The sequence below is a fragment of the Triturus cristatus genome, chromosome 2_1 (assembly GCF_964204655.1).
Source record: "Triturus cristatus chromosome 2_1, aTriCri1.1, whole genome shotgun sequence".
In the NCBI taxonomy this organism is placed as follows: Eukaryota; Metazoa; Chordata; class Amphibia; order Caudata; family Salamandridae; genus Triturus; species Triturus cristatus.
In genome coordinates this window covers 613,552,020-613,572,461 of record NC_140581.1, presented here as the reverse complement: position 1 = coordinate 613,572,461, position 20,442 = coordinate 613,552,020, and the positions used below count along the sequence as shown (strand labels likewise).

At 45.9% G+C, this 20,442-nt stretch overlaps 1 protein-coding gene across 3 annotated transcripts in view; it reads left to right on the top strand.

The window, feature by feature from the left end:
- The window catches only part of CHD1 (chromodomain helicase DNA binding protein 1), a 1,484,343-nt gene that overhangs the window by 160,597 nt on the left and 1,303,304 nt on the right, over positions 1 to 20,442 (top strand). For all 3 annotated transcript variants that reach the window (XM_085632544.1, XM_085632543.1, XM_085632545.1), the window contains one exon: positions 10,749 to 10,971. In XM_085632544.1, coding sequence (XP_085488670.1) covers positions 10,749 to 10,971 — 223 coding nt within the window. The remainder of the gene's footprint in view (positions 1 to 10,748; positions 10,972 to 20,442) is intronic.

The window sequence follows — 20,442 nt, the reverse complement described above, 5'->3', positions numbered from 1 at the left end:
ACTGTAGACTGGGTAAGGTGGTGCTTGCACCCCTTACAGGGATATAGGTATCCTGTATCCCACTTAATACAACATACATATCCTCATAGGTCACCCCTAAGGCAGGCCTTGCTAATCCTACAAGGCAGGGTGCTGAGATATGTGTGAGGGGGAACCCTCTGCAACCTTCGTAAAACTATTGCTGGGTTGTTTGTAGTACAGCCATACCATATACTCCTAACCACATTATAAGTAATCGCGATAGCGTGATAACTTGAGAGTAGCTGCACAGAACCATGTCGTGTTTGGTGTCAAACATGTAGGAATCATACCCCCTAGAGAGGGGCGATATGCTTGGTTCTAGAAATAAAACAGTATATTTTTTATACAAAACAATCGGCCTAGAGTTCAGTTCTTGAGTGTGTTAGACCATTTGCTGACTGAGTATGTACATCAAATGCTTTACACTGTCCTCTTGATACTACCTTACTTTAGAGAGTAAGTTTCTATTTAACTTTAACCTCTGCTGAACCTCTGGAGACTTTTGGACTCTATACACACTGTACCTCACTTTGGTGCAGTATATATATATATAGCACCTGTTTCTTACAGGGAGTCTTTGGGCACCCATGAGTTTAGCCAGTGTTCAACAAAGTCACTCATCCGCCCTTGTTCTGAGCCCTCGGCAAATCCCAGAAGGCGGAGAGTGTTGCGCCGCTACCTGTTTTCCGCGTCCTCTGCTCGCCTATGTAGTTCTTTTCTGCGGGTTTGCAAATGGGCAACTTGGTCTTGTAGCTGGTGCACATCATCTTCTACTGTAGAGATCCAGGCCGTCGCATTGCGAAGATCCTGGTGGAGGAGAGCCATGTCGACCCGGACTTCCCCAATTTTGCTCTCTACCGTGGTTTGCGAGGCAGTGATTGCCTGGAGGATAGTGTTGAGGTCGGGGACAACGGGGGCACTCTTCTCTGAGTGCCCACTCATCGCCCCGGACTCCATGGTCGTGTATTGTTCCATCTTAGTCTGCGGTGTGTGTGTGTGTGTGTAAGGGGGGAGACTTTGGACCGTGGTCTGTTCCCATTGCAGCAGTCCGGTGTGTGCCTCTCTGGGTGTCAGTGCCTCCGGGCGTTTCCAAAGTGATCAGAGGAGGAGAGTGCACCTTGGTTTGCAAGCATGAGTGAGATGGGAGGGATTAACTTGTCCAGCGGTCAAGGATCTGTCTCTTCGGGGCTACGAATGGCGGGTGGGCACAGGGCGGAGGACGGCCATCTAGGCCCCAGCGTTTCACCTACGACCAGCTTAGATATGCTCCTACCTCTGCGTGGTTTCGCAGTCGACCTTCCCACACATAGACGGCTAATTCGTGTTGCACTAGACTGTTCCATGGACGTTTTAGGTGGCCAGCCACCTCTGTGCTTTGCTGTCACAGGCACTCACCCGGGTGCGGGGGGAGTCCGAGGACCAGGTGCTCCTCGAGTGCTGATGGGTTGACAGGCACCGAAGCCAAGGGTTGACAACAAACCCGCTAAAATGGGTACAACACTGCCGAAGACCAACGTGGACGCCGGGAAGAAGAGAAAGTCCCCGGCCTCCGACGCCAAGAGATCCCTCGAGGTCAAAAGGGAAAGGAGAAGACTCGAGGAGGAGATGGCTACGCTCATACAAAAGTAAGTTATTCGACGCCTCACTAAAAGGTTTTTGAATCCCTAAGACACTGGCTGCCAAACCAGAATACTTTGACGCCGAAGAGGCTGAAGACGCAGAGGGGGAGGAAAAAGGTATCTTCGAATCCCCACCAACACAGGAACCTCGAGGTGAAGATCCCGAGGAATACGGAGACGTACCAGAAGAGGAGGAAAACTCAGAATCCTTCGAGGATACATGGAACGACCTAGACCGAGTCCAGAGTAAGACATCTGCAGCTTCCCTTCAAAAGCATCACCCCCAGATGACATTGCTTTCTATAATGACATTGTAAAAAGGGCAGCAAACCAATTTGGTGTTCCCTCAGAGGAAGAAAAGGGGGACACATGTTTCCTACTGGAAACTCTGGCACCTGCAACAAAGGGGACACCGTATCTACCCATGTTGCCTAGTATCCTGGACCAAAGCAAAGAAGCCTTAAAAGAACCATCTTCAAACAAAGTAGTAACTCCCAAAGTGGGGATAAAATATAAGCCATCTTCAAAGGACCCAAAATCCATACAGGGAAGTACCAAACCTGACTCCATCATTGTCACCACAGCCAGGAGGAGAGCAAATGCAGTTTCAACACCGGGCCTCCACCCGAGAGAGAAAGTAAGAGGATGGATATGGTGGGGAGAAGTATGGAAAAAGAAGCTGCAACACAGTGGCGCATTGCCTGCTCATATGCCCTGTAAAACAGATATTGCAATCATCAGTGGGATGAGTTAGAAGAGTTGCTGAACAAACTCCCTGAGGAGGACAAGAAGAGGGAAAGATCTATTGTCCAAGAAGGGAAAAATGTGGATAACGCCTGCCTAAAGTCAACCCTAGATGCAGCAGATATTGCAAGCAGGCAAATGTGCACAGAAACCATCATCAGAAGGCATGCCTGGCTCAGAATTTCTGGCTTTAAAGAAGAAGTTCAGACATCAATCATCAACAGACCATTTAACGAAGAAGCTCTGTTTGGCAAGGAAGTGGATGAATCCCTTCAGCAAATTAAAAAGGACAATAAAACAGCAAGGGCAATGGAGGCCCCACAGCAAAGAGGTTGTTTTAAAAGAGTAGGCTTCTCTAACAGAAAAATCACAGGTCGAGGCAGCTTTGGTCAAGGACAGCAGATGCCACAACAATCTCAGGGACAGAACCCAAACCAACACATGGGTCAACAGTCTAGCTACTAAGGTTGGCAACAACAGCAGGAGCAGCTCTTTCGAGGAAGAGCGAATGGCAGAGGATGGGGCCAATCCTCTGGACGAAGAGGAAATGGCTCTTGTTGACTTAATCACAGAAAAGGACCCGTGGGGGAAGAATATCCTTTTTCCATAGACCATGGAAAAGGATCACAACAGACAATTGGATATTAAATTTGTACACTACGGATATTGCATAGAGCTCACAAAAACACCACCTGCAAATACACCCAACACAAGAAAATTAACCAGACCAGAACAAACACTAAAAGCAGAAATCAAAGAACTATACCTAAAACGGGCAATAGAAAATTAACCGACACCAGAATGGTACAAAGGAAACTACTCTCCACACTTCCTAGTACCCAAACAGAACCAAATTCTAAGGCCAATCATGGACTTAAGATTAATAAACAAGTTTATACTAACACAACACTTCAAGATGTGTACTCCCACAGATTCAAAAGCGGGATTATTCACAACAATAGACCTCAAGGATGCCTACTTGCATATCCCTATGAACAAAGGCACAGAAAGTACCTAAGATTCCTGCACAACGGAATACACTACCAATTCAAGGTACTGCCGTTTGGCATAAAATCTGCTCCACGGGTGTTCACAAAGTGTCTAGCCGCAGTGGCACCACACCTGAGAAGAAAGAAAATCCATGTCTACCCCTACTTAGACGACTGGCTAATAACGGGACGCACAAAACAAACATGTCACAATCATGTTAAAAAAACAATTAAAACGCTACAAATCCTGGGTTTCTCAATAAACCACAAAAAATCTTCTACAGCACCAGAAAGAGAAAAAACCTTCCTGGGAGCAAGACTGAACACAGCAAACGCCAGGGCTTATCCCGCACAAGCCAGGATACAAGCTATCCATCAGGAAACAGCCCTATACCAGAGGGGACAGCCTCTGACAGTAAGGAAAGTAATGAAACTAATGGGCTTGATGGCATCATGTATCCCACTTTTCCCTCATGCTTGCCTACACATGCGCCCTTTCAAGAATGGCTCACCAACAGCTGGTCACAAGCCACAGGAAGGTGGGAGGATCTAGTGGTTGTTACACAAAGGGTGCAAGCAGAGCTACAATGGTGGGGATCCAACAACATAGTACAGGGGAGACCTTTCCGGAACCCAACTCCATCTGTGACAGTCACCATGGATGCATCCCTCAACGGTTGGGCGAGGGCGCATCTCAACCAGCTGGAAGTTCACGGGCAGTGGAGCGAACAGGACTTCACGAAGCACATACAGTTTTTGGGTGACAATCTTAATACAAACAGACAATACAACTACTATGTTCTACCTGAACAAACACGGTGGAACAAGGTTCTTTCCCCTGAGCAAACTGGCACAGGAAATCTGGCATTGAGGGATACCCCAAAAAAATCAATCTACAGATAGTTTATCAACCGGGGTAGATAACATCACAGCAGACCAACTGAGCCGACAAAACAACTGCTCCCACGAATCGGAGTTGAAACAGACAACAGTACAGTATCTATTCAACATCTGGGGAACACCAGTGTTGGACCTGTTTGCAACAATGCAGAACAAGAAATGCCAATGCTTTGCCTCGAGGTTTCCACAACACCCGTCAAAGGGAAATGCGCTTTCACTCAATTGGTCACAGACATTTGTTTAGGCTTTTCCACCAATACCCTTGATGCAAAGAGTGATACAAAAAGCAAAGGAACCAGGAAGAAATATGATTCTCATTGCTCCTCATTGGCCAAAGCAAACCTTGTACTCAACTCTCCTAGAACTATCTAAAGGAGAAATGGTCAGGATCAAAGCCGAAAAAGACCTGTTGACTATGTAACAGGGCCAGATTTCCCCCCCCCGAACCAGCAACACCACAACTAGCAGGCTGGCGCCTGAATACATAGAATTTGGTCATCTCAATCTACCGCTGAGAACCATGGAAATTCTAAAAGAAGCAAGAAAACAGTCAACAAGAAAATGCTATACATCAAAATAGAAGCAGTATACCACATGGTGCACCGCTAACAACAACACTAGTTCAATGAATAGACAAGAAAGAGTCATTACATATCTTACTAACCTCTTGGACAGCAACATCAACTTTTCCAGCGTTAAAGTGCACCTTGCTGCCGTAGTGGCATACATAAGAGCAAAAGCATGCAAACATTTTTTTACAAGACCAGTCATGAAAAGGTTCTTAGAAGGAGCAAAAAGAATAGCTCCATCAAGAGCTGCTCCTTACCAACATGGAGCTTAAATACAGTACTTTCTCAACTGATGACAAAACCCTTTGAGCCCATGCATACAGCGGACCTCAAACATATTACTCTAAAGACAGCCTTTCTCATTGCTATAACGTGGCAAGCATTAATGATACAAGAACCGTACTTACAAATCCACAAGGATAAAGTGATCTTAGACTAACAGTTTTTCCCAAAAGTGGTATCTATGTATCACATAAATCAAAACATTCTCCTGCCAGTTTTCTTCCAGAACCCCAAAAACTAAAGCAGAGAGAAGCCTCCATACCCTGGATGTAAGGAGGGCTTTACTGTATTATTTGCATGAAACAGAGCAAATCAGGAAAACAAAGCAATTGTTTGTTGCTTACGCACATACCAACACAGGATCAGCTGTCACAATGGCAACTATTGCAAGATGGATAGTACAAGCTATCCAATTATGTTATGCCAATGCCAAAAAAGAACTAACAATGCAACCAACATCTCACTCCACTAGAAAGAAAGGAGCAACGCTGGCATTTATGGCCAATGTATCCATTGATTCCATTTGCACAGCAGCAACATGGGTATCGCCACACACCTTTACAAAGCATTATTGTGTGGACATACAAATGAATAAGGAACTCAAATTGGACAGCGGGTGCTTCAACACCTGTTTGCAAGGTCTTCCTTTTACCACAACCTCCCAGACACAGGAGAAACCGCTTTATAATCTGATGCACAGCATAAGAATCCAGAAAAGGAGTCACGCTGCAAAACGAAATGGATACTTACCAGTAGGAGTAGTTTTGCAGCTTGAAGCATTTTCTGGATTTACATGAGACCCACCTGGCCTCCCCTATAAGGGAAAATAACAGGTGGGGAAGCAAAGGACTACATCAGTATTTTCAAAACTATCTCAAGGACTAAAAAACATAAGAAAAACAGAAAAAAGAATCCGAAGATGGCCACCACGCACGTCGACCTTCAGGATACCGTCTGACGTCACTCGGGGGACGTACCGAGCACCAAATGGTGGTCGACAGCGACCAAAACAAGAATAAAAAAAACAAAAAGAGAAAAGAGACAATTCCGGACCCAACCACTAGATGCCGGAATGATGCACAGCGTGTGAATCCAGAAAATTCTTCAAGCTGCAAAACTACTCCTACTGGTAAGTAACCTTTTTGTTCAGATCACACCGGGCCTCTGCTGTCAAGGGACATGAGGTGGGGTGGGGGGGGGGGAAGCCTCTCCCGAGACTCCCGCTGCCCGGTGGAGGCTGCCGATAGGTTCATCTAGGACAGGTCCTGTCCTCCTCATGTGCCGCAGCTCATGGACTCATCAGGCCGCTGGGGACTCGGGGAGCGGGTGTTCCGCTGGTGCCAATCGGTTCAGGAGACCTCTGCACATTCGCAGTCTGACCCCCACACCTCCGATGGTCCAGTGTTTGTTGTGTTTGCTTTGCAGGGCCCAGGACTGTAGGAAAGTGGCTCTGTATATACTGTTCCCAAATAGGTACAGGGTGTACAGAGTCCACAGCCCCCAGAGGTTTGGCAGAGGCTAAAGTTAGATATAACCTTACTCTCAAGTGGTAGCTTGGTCGAGCAGTAAGGCAGTATCAGAGGACAGTGTAAAGCATTTGCTGTACACACTCAGTCAGCAAATGGTCTCACACACTCAAGAACTGAACTCTAGGCCAATGGTTTGTATATAAAAATATATGGTTGTTTTATTTTAGAACCAACAATAGGTATCAAAATATACTTTCTCAGAATGGGATGCTTTAGTTAAATACTTTGCAAGAGGCAATTGACTTGGAATGCAATAGTTGCAGTTTGTTGCAATAGGCAACACAATTTCAAACACAATATTATATTGAGCTCAATGGGAATTTAAAGTTATAGGCAATTGATTACTTTCAGGATTTATTTTCTAACTCCAGGACTGGATCCTAGATTCAGTCCTGGGACAGTTCTTGGAAACAAGTGAGTAAATACGTTTTAGTTACTGTTGTGATTTTTAACCAATATTTTGCTATTTTAAAAGTTGACACTTAGAAACTTTTTCTAATCAAATTATCAATGTTATCCTATGGGAGGAAATTCACTTAGCAGGTAAGTAGGGCTATGGTCACTTCTTCTTGGTCAGTGTTGGATCCTGGATCCAGCACGAGTATACCACCTGTAAGCAGTTGAGAAACTGCGTTTAAGTTATACAGGCGATTTTTAACGAATATTTATGTTTGCAAAATCGACAGAAGAAATTTTACAGAAAAACAGTCAATGGCTTCCTATGGAAGAAAATTCAAGTTACGGGTAAAGTATGTTCTCGTTAATTTTGTAATCCAGTGCCGGGCTCCTAGGCTTAGTACTGGGACATCTATCTAAAACAGGTAAGTATTAACGTTTTCACAGTTGGTACGATTTTTCAAAGAATATTTGTAGTTTGCAAAAATCGACACTTTGAAGAAATTTCACAGAAAAACGGTCAATGGTTTCCGATGGGAGAAAATTGAGTTAGTGGTAAGTACGGTCGTAAGTACTTTTCAGGGTCAGTGCTGGGCACCAAGATCCAGAACTGGGATCTCTCCTAATAGCTGGTGAGTATTTCCGTTTTCGTTACTTGGTTGATTTTAGGTGAATATTTTAAAGTTTAGAACTCCACACTTAGAAGACATTTCAAGAGAAACCAGTCAATTTTACCCTATGGAAGAAAAGTGAGTTATCTGCTTTTGAGTAAGTTCTCGACTAGCAGAGTTAAGGTTCTGGGCATAGACTCAGGGGTCTCCCAGGGTCAGGTAAGTACAGTTGTTACACCCTCAGCGGCACAGGGGCAGCCGGGTGCAGAGTGAGTTAGGCACAATGTTATCCTAAGGGAGGCAGGGGATCCTTGGTTGGTGGCTGCTGACTAGCAGGCTACGTGGCTGTGGGAGCTGGGTTCCTGGTCACTTGCTCAGGGCAAATGGGTTAGTAGGTAGGAGTAGAAGTTGCACTGCCAAGGCCACTCTGGCGGCTGGGTGCAGGGTGCTTTTGAGCCCTCGTGCGCTCAATGGATTGCAATGGAAAAGCTCAAGGACGAACAAAGGCTGCAAGCTTGGGAACGAAGATTCTTCAGGTGTAACCACCACTTCGAGAGGTAAGTTGGGTAGTTGGAGGATAGGTAGGTACCCAGGAGTCGGGCACAGGAGGCTGCAGGGCGCCGGTGCCTTTTGGTGTCGGGAAATCTTACCCTCCGTTGATCGTGGTTGGGGGGGGGTCCCTGGTTCTGAGGCTGCAGGCGTCGTCAGGAGCGTCGAGGTGGGTCCTTGGGTGCCGGATTCGGGGTCACAGTTGCCGGGGCGACGTCCTCGGGGTCTTTGTCCACTCCAGCACAGGCCAGGTTTGGCGGGTGCAGAGTGTGCAGGGTTCGCCGTTCCGGGCTGATGCCAGGGGTTAGATACTTGCTTTGAGCAGAGCCACTGCTCGTGGGAGTCCCAGATGCTCAGTCGCAAGGTAGCCAGGTCCTCCGGGGTTTGTGAGGTTGCTGGCCACAGGAGGTGCCTGGATTTAGCAGGAGCAGGTTCGAGGGTTGACAGGCCGGCAGGGCTGGGGCCAAAGCAGGTAGTGTCTTCCTCTTCTTAGCAGCTGCACGGCCTGTCTTATTTGCTGTTTTGGAATCTGGAATCTGAGGAAGGAAGGTTCAGGGTTCCCCTAAATACTAAATGTAGGGGCGTTACAGGAAGGTAAAGGGCAGGGACTACTGGGTCCCTGCCCTGGGTACACCCCCTATCCTGCCACTCTCCTGTGGGAGGGGGGCAGTGGTCTAGTCCTGATTGAGCAGGGCTCCCCATCTTCAAGATGGCGAGAGCCCGGGGATGTGTTTTACCTCGCCTCCCCCACCTGAGGAGTGGGGTTGGCAGAGGCTGGCACACCCCCTGTCTTTCCGGCCAGTCTCCCCGCCAGTGTGGGGGTTTAGAACCGGTAGGGGCCAGTTGCTGAGTACAGCAAGTGGCCTGGAGAAGCTCACAAAGGCAGCATGCCTTTGAAGCTTCCCCTGCCCATCTTGGGGGAGGAGACCTAGCACCTCGCCCAGGATGTGCATTGTTGCAGGCCCAGGAGAGCGGATGGCTCTCTACCAAGGGGTCCAGTAACACGTCTGATGTGTGGCAGCCCCTCAGACAAGACGTGGATTGTAGTTTAGGTTCAGGGGGCATCTCTAAGATGCCCTCTGTCGTGCATTGTACATTAAATCCCACCCTGGCATCAGTGCGGGTTTAATGTGCTGAGAAGTTTGATACCAAACTTCTCAGTCTTCAGTGTTGCCATCATGGTGCTGTGGAGTTCGTGTTTGACAAGCTCCCAGCACCATATACTCTTAAATGGCAGCACTGCACTTACAGTGCCCAGGAATGGACCTGGGTACTGTAGGGGAGCAGGGCTCATGCTCCTGTGCCCACACCACTAGCATAGGGCACCCCGCTAGAGGGGTGGCTGATGTATGCCAGGGCAGTGTAGGTTGTGGGCATGGTACACAGGGATGTATGCCATGTCGACTGTTTTTTCCTGTACCCAGACACTCAGCCTGCAAGGGCAGTGTGTTTGTGTTATTGTGCCACCCTTAGAGGCCCTGTACCCTAAGTGCTGCAGCCCTTAGAGGCCTTCCCTGGTCACAAGGCCCTGGGTACCTAGGGTACCATTTACCAGGGGCTGACATGTGGCCAGGGTTTGCCAATTTGGGTTTTAGGGAAGGAACATAGGCCCTGGGCACCTGATTGGCAGGAGTCCAGGGCACACTCAGTCAAAGTACATTCAGCAATTCAGCAAAAAGTGGGGGCATACCATGCAAAAAAGATGGCACTTTCTCACCAGGACCGCTTCTCGTTCTCGGGTTGCCGGCCCCAGGAGGGGGAGACCCCGTTCCACGAATCCCCCGCTGCACGGAGTGACAGCGTATCCCTTTATTCACTTCTCGCCCACCAAGCAGAGACTGTCACAGCGAGCCGAGGCTCGCGCCGCTGCGTCAGATGGATGGCGCATAAGTAGTCTCTGTGATGTCGGCCCTTACGACACCAGCGACGGACGTGGAGCCGCACGACGCCACCTTCCAACGCGCAGGGGTACTGCTGCCGAAAACTTTCCAGATCCAATCTGACGCCTGGGGATATTCTAAGGTAAGGAATCTACCACTAACTAATGTCTCTTACAGATATATCGTTACACTAGTAGTACCTTGTGCATTCAATGCCAAAAAATCTTTGTACATGTGGCCCAAAATGATGCATCTCCAGTGGGACAGAAACTGCAGGAGCTGTGTAGCACATCTGTATTTTTAAAGCTGTGCAGCGCACTTTCTTGCCAACAGTACTGATCCACTAGTAAACATTTAAAAACGTATCTGTTAAAACACAGTGCTGAAATGAAGATTATGCCTGTTACTAAAGTGAGGCTGCTCATGTTTGTTTCATTGAGGGGCGTGGTAAACCTCTTTGACTTTAATGACTCTTTGAAGAAGAGACTTGCATGACCTCAGCAGTTGGCAACTAAAACTGTCTTGGCCTAATCTAGGCTAACATCACCATTCTCATAAGATTTTGTTTGTAAGAGGTATTTTTTTTCAAACACCCAGAGACTCAATTGAGAGGTGATGGTACATCACTCATTAACATTCATTCTTTTTTAATTTAACAGCCGTAGGCGCCACAACCACCATATATGCAGTAGAAGCGGATGGCGATCCAAATGCAGATTATGATGAGAGGGAACCAGGAGAGACTCAATATCTTATAAAATGGAAAGGTTGGTCGAGTATCCACAACACATGGGAAACGGAAGAAACTTTAAATCAGCAAAACGTGAAGGGGATGAAAAAACTGGAAAACTTTAAGAAAAAGGATCAAGAGATAAAACGATGGTATGCTTGTTTAAATGAAATATGGGTTACTTACTGAGTAAACATGGTTATTCATTTTAAGAAGCTACGAGAATATAGTCTCAGTATTACTATGTTCCTTAGCAGGTTGTTCTTACTTAAAATCACTTTTCATCCACAATTGGACCTGTATTTTCAGGAAAATTATCTTCTACAGGGATGTGGAATTTAATAAAATATCTACTTGTCCATGGGGCAGGTTGCTTCATAAATCTACTTGTCCTGTAACCAAATCCACTTGTCCTTTTGATGCCATGTAGAGCGGCAACAAATTAGGCATCAATCTCATTATATAGGAGCTCTGATATAGCCTCTCTGATTATGCCAGGGTTCATACCATAGTAGTGTGTGAATACTTGCAATCCCCTTATGTTGCTTTGTTTCCCCAAATCTACATACTGGGGCTGAAGGTAGTGGTAAGCAATAGTGCCAGAGTTAGAATGCCCTTTTGAGTCTGTGCAAACCTATTTACTATGTTTAAAGGTTTTCAAAAACTCTTCTCTAATCTTTTTCCATACTGAGAAATATTGGAAATGTACTACTGCCAATGGCAGATGTAAACTTTCTTCCAGAGTTCGGAAAAAGTGGTTGGAGGGAAAGTTAACTTGCAAACACTCAGATTTTAGCATGAGCAAATCTACAGTTGCATATTATGCAGTCCACAAATATTTTCTAGGAGTACCTTACATAAACTCCAGGTCATCCAAAACTGCGCAGCCCGTACTCTCCTCCAGACCCCTCGCCGACTCTCAATCAAACCCGGACTGAAAAATCTCCACTGGCTTCCAGTGAGGCAAAGAATTGAATTTAAGAGCTTATGTATCATCCATCGAGCCTTCTGGAAAACCGGCGCCCTTATAAATCATCCACTGGCCACTCCCTATATACCAAACAGACATCTTGCATCAACTTCCTCTTTCCTCATCACTATCCCCAGGATCATAAGAGTCAGATGTGGAGGTCGATTATTCTCCTACAATTCGGCCAAACTATGGAACGCCCTGCCCCTTCATCTCCGATCCGAGCCCAATTTGCTCCCCTTTCGTAAACAGTTAAAACCCCTGCTTTTTAACAAATCTGATTAATTTCCCGCCACACGCCTGTCCGTTAGCGCTAGGACGCCTCAGGGTAGCTATCGCGCTCAATAAATCCTCATTTCATTCCATTCATTTCATTTCATTTCTTGTCCTACTTTTGGGAATTCACAGAAGCTGTATAGCTGCACTTAATGCAAGAACATATACCATGGGTGCTTTTTTGAAACTTTCTTTAATAATTGAGCCCCTAATTTAGTCTGGCATTGTCCGTGATCTTTTGCGTTTATTAAAAAGGTCAATCTCTCTCTGCATAGCTTGGCTTCACTGTGAGGGGCAGCATTTTGCTCTTTCCCAAGGAGCATATCGGCACACTAAGTAGTTTTGTTCAATGCGAGTAACTACTGTGGCAGTGTGTGCTTTTTGAGACCAAAAACAATTTTTGCTTTTGCCAATGTCTGTTAGAACGGTGAGGGCCCGGCAGTTCCCGCACCAATAAGGTTTTACAAAAACCATGCCAAAACTATTCACACATTGACAAAACTAAAAAGCTGACCACCAATTTCAGACTTACTGCCTTTGCCAGTGCTTGTTTATTTTTGTTTCCCATTACCTCATTGAGACTGGTTACACTGATTAATATTTTTGGAAAATACCAGCAAGCATCAACCCATGTTACTAAATGATGCTGCAAAGAAATGTTACCTGAAATTTTACAGTAGTTTATCAAAATGTTTTTTTTCCTGCTTTTATTTTTTTATGAACATTTTATTTTGAAAGCAAAGTATCATCAATCTTGCTTTCAAGCTTCTGCAAATATTTGCATCAAATCGGAGGCCTTCTGTGAGCATTACACATAGCCTCATATTGCTAAACTTTGAAAACGTGTATATTCATTTTTATACTGAAACCACTGTCAGTAGTGCAGTGGAAGCTTACAACATTTATTTAGAGCGCTCACCCTGATAATAAAGGCTTTTAATTAGTGAACCATAATTATGAGTTAGAACAGCATTAACATATGGGCAAAAATATTACCTTAACTGAAGACAGTGTACCCTTCCCTGATTCATAATGTGGTTCTGCAAACTGGCAGCCAAAGTGTTTGTGCTGCAGGGGGTTGGACCTACTTGTCCCAAGGTCAAAATACACATGAAAACTTGTTACTCGTGACCCCAAACAATAGGTCCTGGGCATCTGGCTGTAGGAATTCCAAATCCCTGCTTCTAATCACTGTTTACTAGATACTGCCTCCTCCAGTTATGTTTAACCAGCCTCTTGTTCAGTTAAATTAACGTTTCCCTACGATAGAACAGTTCTAGTTTAGAAAGGTGGTAGTTTAATTTGCTTTTAATTCCCAGCTCAGGGAAAAAGAGAACCCTCAAATATGATGTCGTCCTTGTGCATAATTACATGCAGTAGCGATGGGTCTGCCCATTGCCTGCACTCTCATCCCCATGTCCCCATTCCTCATGCAGTTATCATTTTAGGATCCTTTTTAGGAAGGTAATCACTCCATAATGGTCATACAGACGCTGAATTACGTTTAAATCTCCTGCTGTCTTTTACATCCTTTCTCACACTTGGTCGCCTGTACACTGGGAGAGATCCCCCCAGCACCTGCATCTGTGTTCCTCCTCATGTGTTGTTCAGAGCCCTCCACTTTTTCCTAGATTCTTGGAATACTTAAGAACTCTCATTTCTGAAAATCACTCAAGTGCTGTGGGATAATTTCTCTTACAGAGCACTTAGAGGCTTTGTCCTACCCTGAATGTATGCCAACACCGTCATTTTGCCAGCAAGGTCCTCCAATTCTCCAGCATAGGAACTGTCATAGATTTACAGATTTAATCATCCCCATAGTTGAGATTGGAGTCCTATGTTAACATTAAAATAGCAGTATAATGTTAAATATTGCCTTAAAGACTGTAAGCATTGTCACTGTAGTAGCCTACCAACCTCATTAAAAAGGCACTAAACTTCAACTAATGAGGTGAGGGCAAAGTGAATACCACACCCTAGACCATTAAAAAGGCACTAAACTTCAACTAATGAGGTGAGGGCAAAGTGAATACCACACCCTAGAGGCCACCATCCCTAAGATTTGTACTGCACATTGTGTGAAGTCAATTTGAGCTCTGCTTACATCCCCACAGATAAGTCTATTTTGGCTTTATAATTTTATTTTCCCCAATATGTAAACCAGAGTTCGAGCCTCGAGGTCGCGTCCACATCCTGTGATTCTGGGCAAATCACTTAATCTCCCCTTGCCTGAATGTGTAATGTAAATACGGTGCTATGTAAAGCGCTCCAATACCTTCGGGTCGAGTTCGCGCTATATAAATATGCAACAAAAAAAAAAAAAAATTCCCGAGCTTTGTAGCGGATATCTATACTAGAGACTTTGAATCCGAATTTGTTTCAGCCATATCTAAATCTTCAACAAAAAAGTCTTTGCAGACTTTGTGGTTCCTGTGTGGAAAAGAAAGTCCACTCAGATGATCCTCATAGCAAATGCATCTACAGTTTGCACTAAACTCATAAAAGTAAAAACTCTTAAGATTTGCAGGACACATGCAACAAAAACTCTTAAAGACCACAAAGAGGAAGTTTGCTCCAATGGCTCCAAAAATCCTAAGCAATGGAAACAGTCCCCTCAGATGAAGACTATGATAACTCCTGAAAACCGCCTAGGAAAAGTCATAAAGGATTCATTGTGAATATGAAATAATCTCCATTATGGTTTCTGATGATTATATTTGACAGCCAAAGAGCCTCGTCCTCAACAGCCTAGGAAAGTGGAGAACAAAACTGGTCTGTAGTCCATTTCCTGAGGCATCACATAAGGCAAAGAGATGCACCAACTATCCATACCAAAAATGTCTGCCCCTCTCTCTTTCCCCTTAGTCTGAGAAGCTGAAGCTGCCTTTCTTCTCCATCTGCTTCCTGTCACCATTAACAAAAAAATTAATAGCAAATTGTTCCCTCTGGAGTTTATAAGGTGTCCCTTGATGTACACACTCAAACTGACATAGGTGCTGAACAAACTGACATAGGTTGAGCACTTATGTCAGCTTGAGTGTGTAGATCTAGGGACGCCTTATAAACTCTAGAGGTAACAATTTGCTATTAATTGGTTTGAACCCAGTTCCCTTTGTTTGAAGGGTCACTCGCTTGATAATTTTACCATTAACAAAAAATGCATCATTACCAAAAGCTTCCCGCCAGAGTGGGGGGTTGCAGGGGCCTGGGGAAGCTCACAGAGGCGGCATGCCTTTGAAGCTTCCCCCTGCCCATCCTGGGGGAGGAGATTTAGCACCTCGCCCAGGATGTGCATTGTTGCAGGACCGGGAGAGCAGGGGCTCTCCTACCCAGGGGTCCAGCAACATGTCTGCTGGGTGGCAGCCTCAGAGCAGACGTGGATTTGTAGGTTAGTTTTAAGGGGGCACCTCTAAGATGCCCTCTGGGGTGCTGGGTACATTAAATCCCACACTGGCATCAGTGTGGGATTAATGTGCTGAGAAGTTTGATACCAAACTTCTCAGTCTTTAGTGTTGCCATTATGGTGCTGTGGAGCTCGTGTTTGACGAGCTCTCAACACCATGTACTCTTAAATGGCAGCACTGCACTTACAGGGCCCAGGAATGGACCTGGGCACTGTAGGGACACAGGGTTCTTGCTCCTGCGCCCACACCATTGGCATAAGGCACCCAGCTAGAGGGGTGACTGATGTATGCCATGGCAGTGTAGGTGAAGGGCATGGCACACAGGGATGTGTGCCATGTCGACTTTGTTTTTGTCTTGCACCCAAACACTCAGCCTGCAAAGGCAGTGTGTGTATGTAAGGGTACAGGGCCTCTAAGGGTGGCACAAGGTGTGCTACAGCTCTTAGAGGCCTTCCTTGGTCACAAAGCCCTGGGTACTTAGGGTACCATTTACTAGGGGCTGACATGTGGCCAGGGTTTGCCAATTTGGGTTTGGTTTGTTTTAGGGAAGGAACATAGGCCCTGGGCACCTGACTGGCAGGAGTCCAGGGCACACTCAGTCAAAGTACATTCAGCAATTCAGCAACAAGTGGGGGCATACCATGCAAGAAAGATGGCACTTTCTCACAGTCAAAGCATAGGGCGAGTGCATAACACAATTGCAATGAGAAAGGACTATCATAGCCACCGGTCTCTACTTTCCATCGATTTTAGGAAAGCCTTCGACTCAGTGGATTGGGTGTTCGCCCGTTTGTCCCACATGCGGTTGGGTCTGAAATTTATTGTGTATGCGCGTTTACTATACACTGTACTGGTGGCTAGGGGGCCTGTGGGGAGGCATCATCTGAGTGGTGTCTGGTGACACGGGGCACTTGTCAGGGTTGCCCCTTTTTCTCTTTGCTCTTGCAATTGAGGTCCTGGCTGTGTATTGACGCGTTGTTCTGGGGTTTTCGGAGGACCAGTGCGGTGAACGACAAGATTTCGCTGTATGCGTTAGATGTTTTGTTCTTAGTGGACTCAGTTGTCAGGACCCAGTACACTTCAAATACTTCAACTTTTTGGAACATACACATGAATACAGACAAGTCACTGATATACCCCATAGCTCCTTGTCTGGTGGATATGCCGTGGGCATCGGGGATTCCTATACTCTCGTCGGTGTTCAGGTAACTTGAGGACATCCTCACGAACAATGCATCAAGGTATCATGATAAGAACCTTGTTCCCCAGCTGGATGGTCTAGCACGGTACGTTAGGTTTTGGGCCATGCTTCCCCTGTCCCCTTTGGGGAGATCTGCCATTCTGAAAATGGTGTCTTTGCCACGTAACCCTTATCAGCTACAGAATCACCCCTTTCTCTTGGCCTGACCCTTCTTTACGAAGGTGAGTACTTAGAACAATGTTGTGGGGAGGACGCCTGCTTAGAATAGTGCTGGAGAAATGTCAGTTGGTCTACGAGAGAGGGATAGCTACCTCTGACATACTCTTGTTCTACTGAGCGGTACATCTGCTGGTGGTCAATGACTGGTGGTTCTGTGGATTCTATCACCCGGCATACGCAGTGCAAGGCTGAGCGATGGGTCATTGGTACCTTCCACACCTACTCTACGGCTGGCCCGTGTCGAGGAGTCTCCAGGCTGCCATGCGAGTGATGCTGGAGGATTAGACTGCGGCCATGAATCCATGGGTTGAGCCAGCAGACAGACTGACAGATCCTGCTATGGTGTTGCACTCGGCTCCCACAGGTCGGAGCATTAAGCGGGTTTTCCGCTTGGGGCACCAGACGAATTTCTACACTGGGGGATGTGAGTCACAATGGAACACTGAAGCTGTTTCAGGATATGCAGGTAGAATATACTCTGCACCATAAACAGTTATTTTGCAGTCTGCAGCTGCGTCACGCACTTCTCCCATACATACACTCAGAGTAGTCTATCCCCTAATTCTCCCCTTGGGGGCAAACATTCTGCTTTAAAATATGAAGGCTCACAAACTGTCTTAAATGTATAAAATGCTATTGCGCAACCTGACGGACCCCATGGAGGTGGTGAGAATGGTGTGGGAGGGAGACCTTGGTCCACCAAAGGACTATGACTGGAGAGAGGCAGTGGAAACACCTAGAGAGGCAGTAATAGCCTCCCAATTTAAATTGATATTGCTCAAACTGCTCCATCGTGTCTACTTCACTAGACATGGCTGTACCATATGGGCCTGGTGGATGCGGGTAATTGCCTTTAGTGTGATGACCCACAAGGAGACAAATCCCATACATTTTGGCATTGCCCTGCACTCTCCCACTTCTGGAACTAGGTACTAGGCTGATTAGAAGTGCTGGGCTGACCTATCCCAGTGAAACCCAAACTAGTCCTTCTACATACTACTGGCGACTTGGTGGGTGGGGGTGGGAGTGGGGGGGGAGGGGGGAGTGAGGGGAGTTTTGATTTCAGAGGGAGTTGCTGTGGCTGAAATTGATTGTTTACTTAGCAAGGGAATGTCCCCCAAATCACTAGAAAGTATGGAAGGACTGGACCGAGTTCCAGGGCGTCCAGTTGGAGCCCTGCCCAGACAGACCTTGGTCCACTGTGGGAGATGCCTGCTGAAGCAGCCTTGACACTGTTGTATTGATAAATAAATGGGCTGTGAGATTCAAGTCCTGCTGTGCCATTCAATTTTATTATGCCACATTTTATTTTAAGGTATAAGCAACAGGAGTATGACTCATAGACCAGGTTGAGATCTGGGTAGGTACGTGAAGATTAAGAACAATGTCTCAACCGGTATTATTGAGAAAAACAATTTAACAAGTATGTGCTAGACATTACTAGAAAAGGAAAAAGGGAGTCTTGTAGTTTGTTGTAAGATGTGCACACGGTATTAGCAATAAGGAAATTGAATTGCACAAACAAATAATATAGAACAGTTGTATCAGCACTGTAGGCAGAAATTGCAGAGGCAACCCAAAATTATGTGCACTAATGTGCTTGTGACACGCATAGTGACGGCGCAAGTGACCAGTGCGAGAAAAATAGCAAACGACAAAACGTGAATAGGTAACAATTATAGACAGGAATATATGGTTCATTAAGGTTATTCACAGACATAGATCATGTATTAGAAATCATTCAAGATGAACCATAGTTGACTGGGCGCCGCAGACCTACCGTCACGACTGCTGGGCCCTCTGAACCTTGTGTGTCACAAGCACATTAGTGCACATGATTTTGGGTTGCCTCGGCAACTTCTGCCTACAGTGCTGATACAACTGTTCTATATTGTTTGTTCCATTCAATTTCCTTATTTCTAATACATGATGCCTTGTGCACATTTTACAACCAACTACGAGTCTTCCTTTTTAGGTCTCGCCTACGCAGCGCGCATGTGCTGCATAGTAGGACCTTCAGCTGTCGTTCTGCTCTTTTACGAAGCACATACTCGTGCTTGTGGCGGCATCCACCTTGCGGGAGCGCGCAGGGGCGGTCCACAAGCACGAGTATGTGCTTCCAAAAAGAGCAAACAACTGCTGCTTCGCGCGCGCGTTCGGAAGCATTCCCAGGGCGGGCGTCTCTTCCATTTTGTGCACTCCCCCCACCCCTCCCACTTGTTAATTTGTTTCGGGGCAGGTACACTCGCGCTGCTTCTTCGTTCGATCGCTTTCACTGCCGCGTCGCTTTCACTGCCGCGTCGCTTTCACTGCCATGTGGCCAATGCTTGTTGATGTTGAACACATGTCGGTGCGGAAAACAACCGTCTAAATTCATGTTGTTTCCATTGTTGGTCAGATAATCATTCCACATTAAAGCACTTTCTTGAATTGCCTTGTTTTCTGCAACCCTAAGAGCAAGGACTTAAAAGTAATTTCCTTGTTTTGTCATAAGCACACACTGCATGCAAATGATTTATTTCAGTAAGGCATCAGTTCGAACTTTGCTAGGTTAAAATATGTGGAAATGAAACCCTTTTCCAAACCGACCTGTTAACTGCTGCAGTGGACTCTGCAGCTAGACATCTAAAATGTTTTTTACGAGTAGAGACCCTCCGGCATCTATCCAGGAGACGGTAGTGTTTTCCTTTCTCGTGGTTGAAATTTACTCTTCTTGACGGCAGAAGCGAACAATCCTTTTGATTAAATTAAAGCGTTTCCAAGCTAAGTGTTGTGATACTTTGTTTATGGTAACACTGCTTTCTACCACTTGCGCACATTCTTAATGTATTAGTTCGAAGGCTTACATAACTGCACTAGCAGCTTGTTTTTTAAACAAAGAACGTTTACCTAGCTCCACCCAAAGCGGCAAGGACAGGGTGGCATGCGTGGTATTGTGCTTTACCCACAAGCAATGCTAGGATTTCCCTCCACGCAGCGCTTAGAAGCCCGTGCCGGTGCACACCATGCACAAGGAACGCTTTAAGACATGCAGCTTCAGGCTGCGCTCCGTGGACAAGGCAAAAAACACGGTGGAACCATTCACCGTTCAGTTGCTTTTTTTCTCATGTGCTGCTTAACAGTGGTGGAAATAGTTGATACTGTGTAAGTGGCACACAGCCGAAAGCAAAAAGCTCTGCCGTTTTTTGTTAAGAATAAGGTTAGTTAGCCAAGAGTGCCGCACGCACGTAGATGGTAAAAAACAACAAAGTGTGCATGCGCCACAGAGTCTGTGGCCGTGTGTGAGTAGTTTGCTTTTCTTTACATGTGCATTTTATTGGTGTGAAAAGTAACAGTTTACATCAGACCACCCTTATATTAGAAGCTGTTTGAAATGTGCAGACACGTAGTTGCTAAAAAAACTGGTGTGCGCGCGCCAAGAAGTCTGTGATAGCGGGAGCAGTTTGTGATTTTGAAAATCTGCATTTTATTGGCGAGAAAACTAACAGTTTCCAACAGTCTACCTTTTTAAAGTAAGCTCTTTCAAGTGCACACGCATATACATACTAAAAGA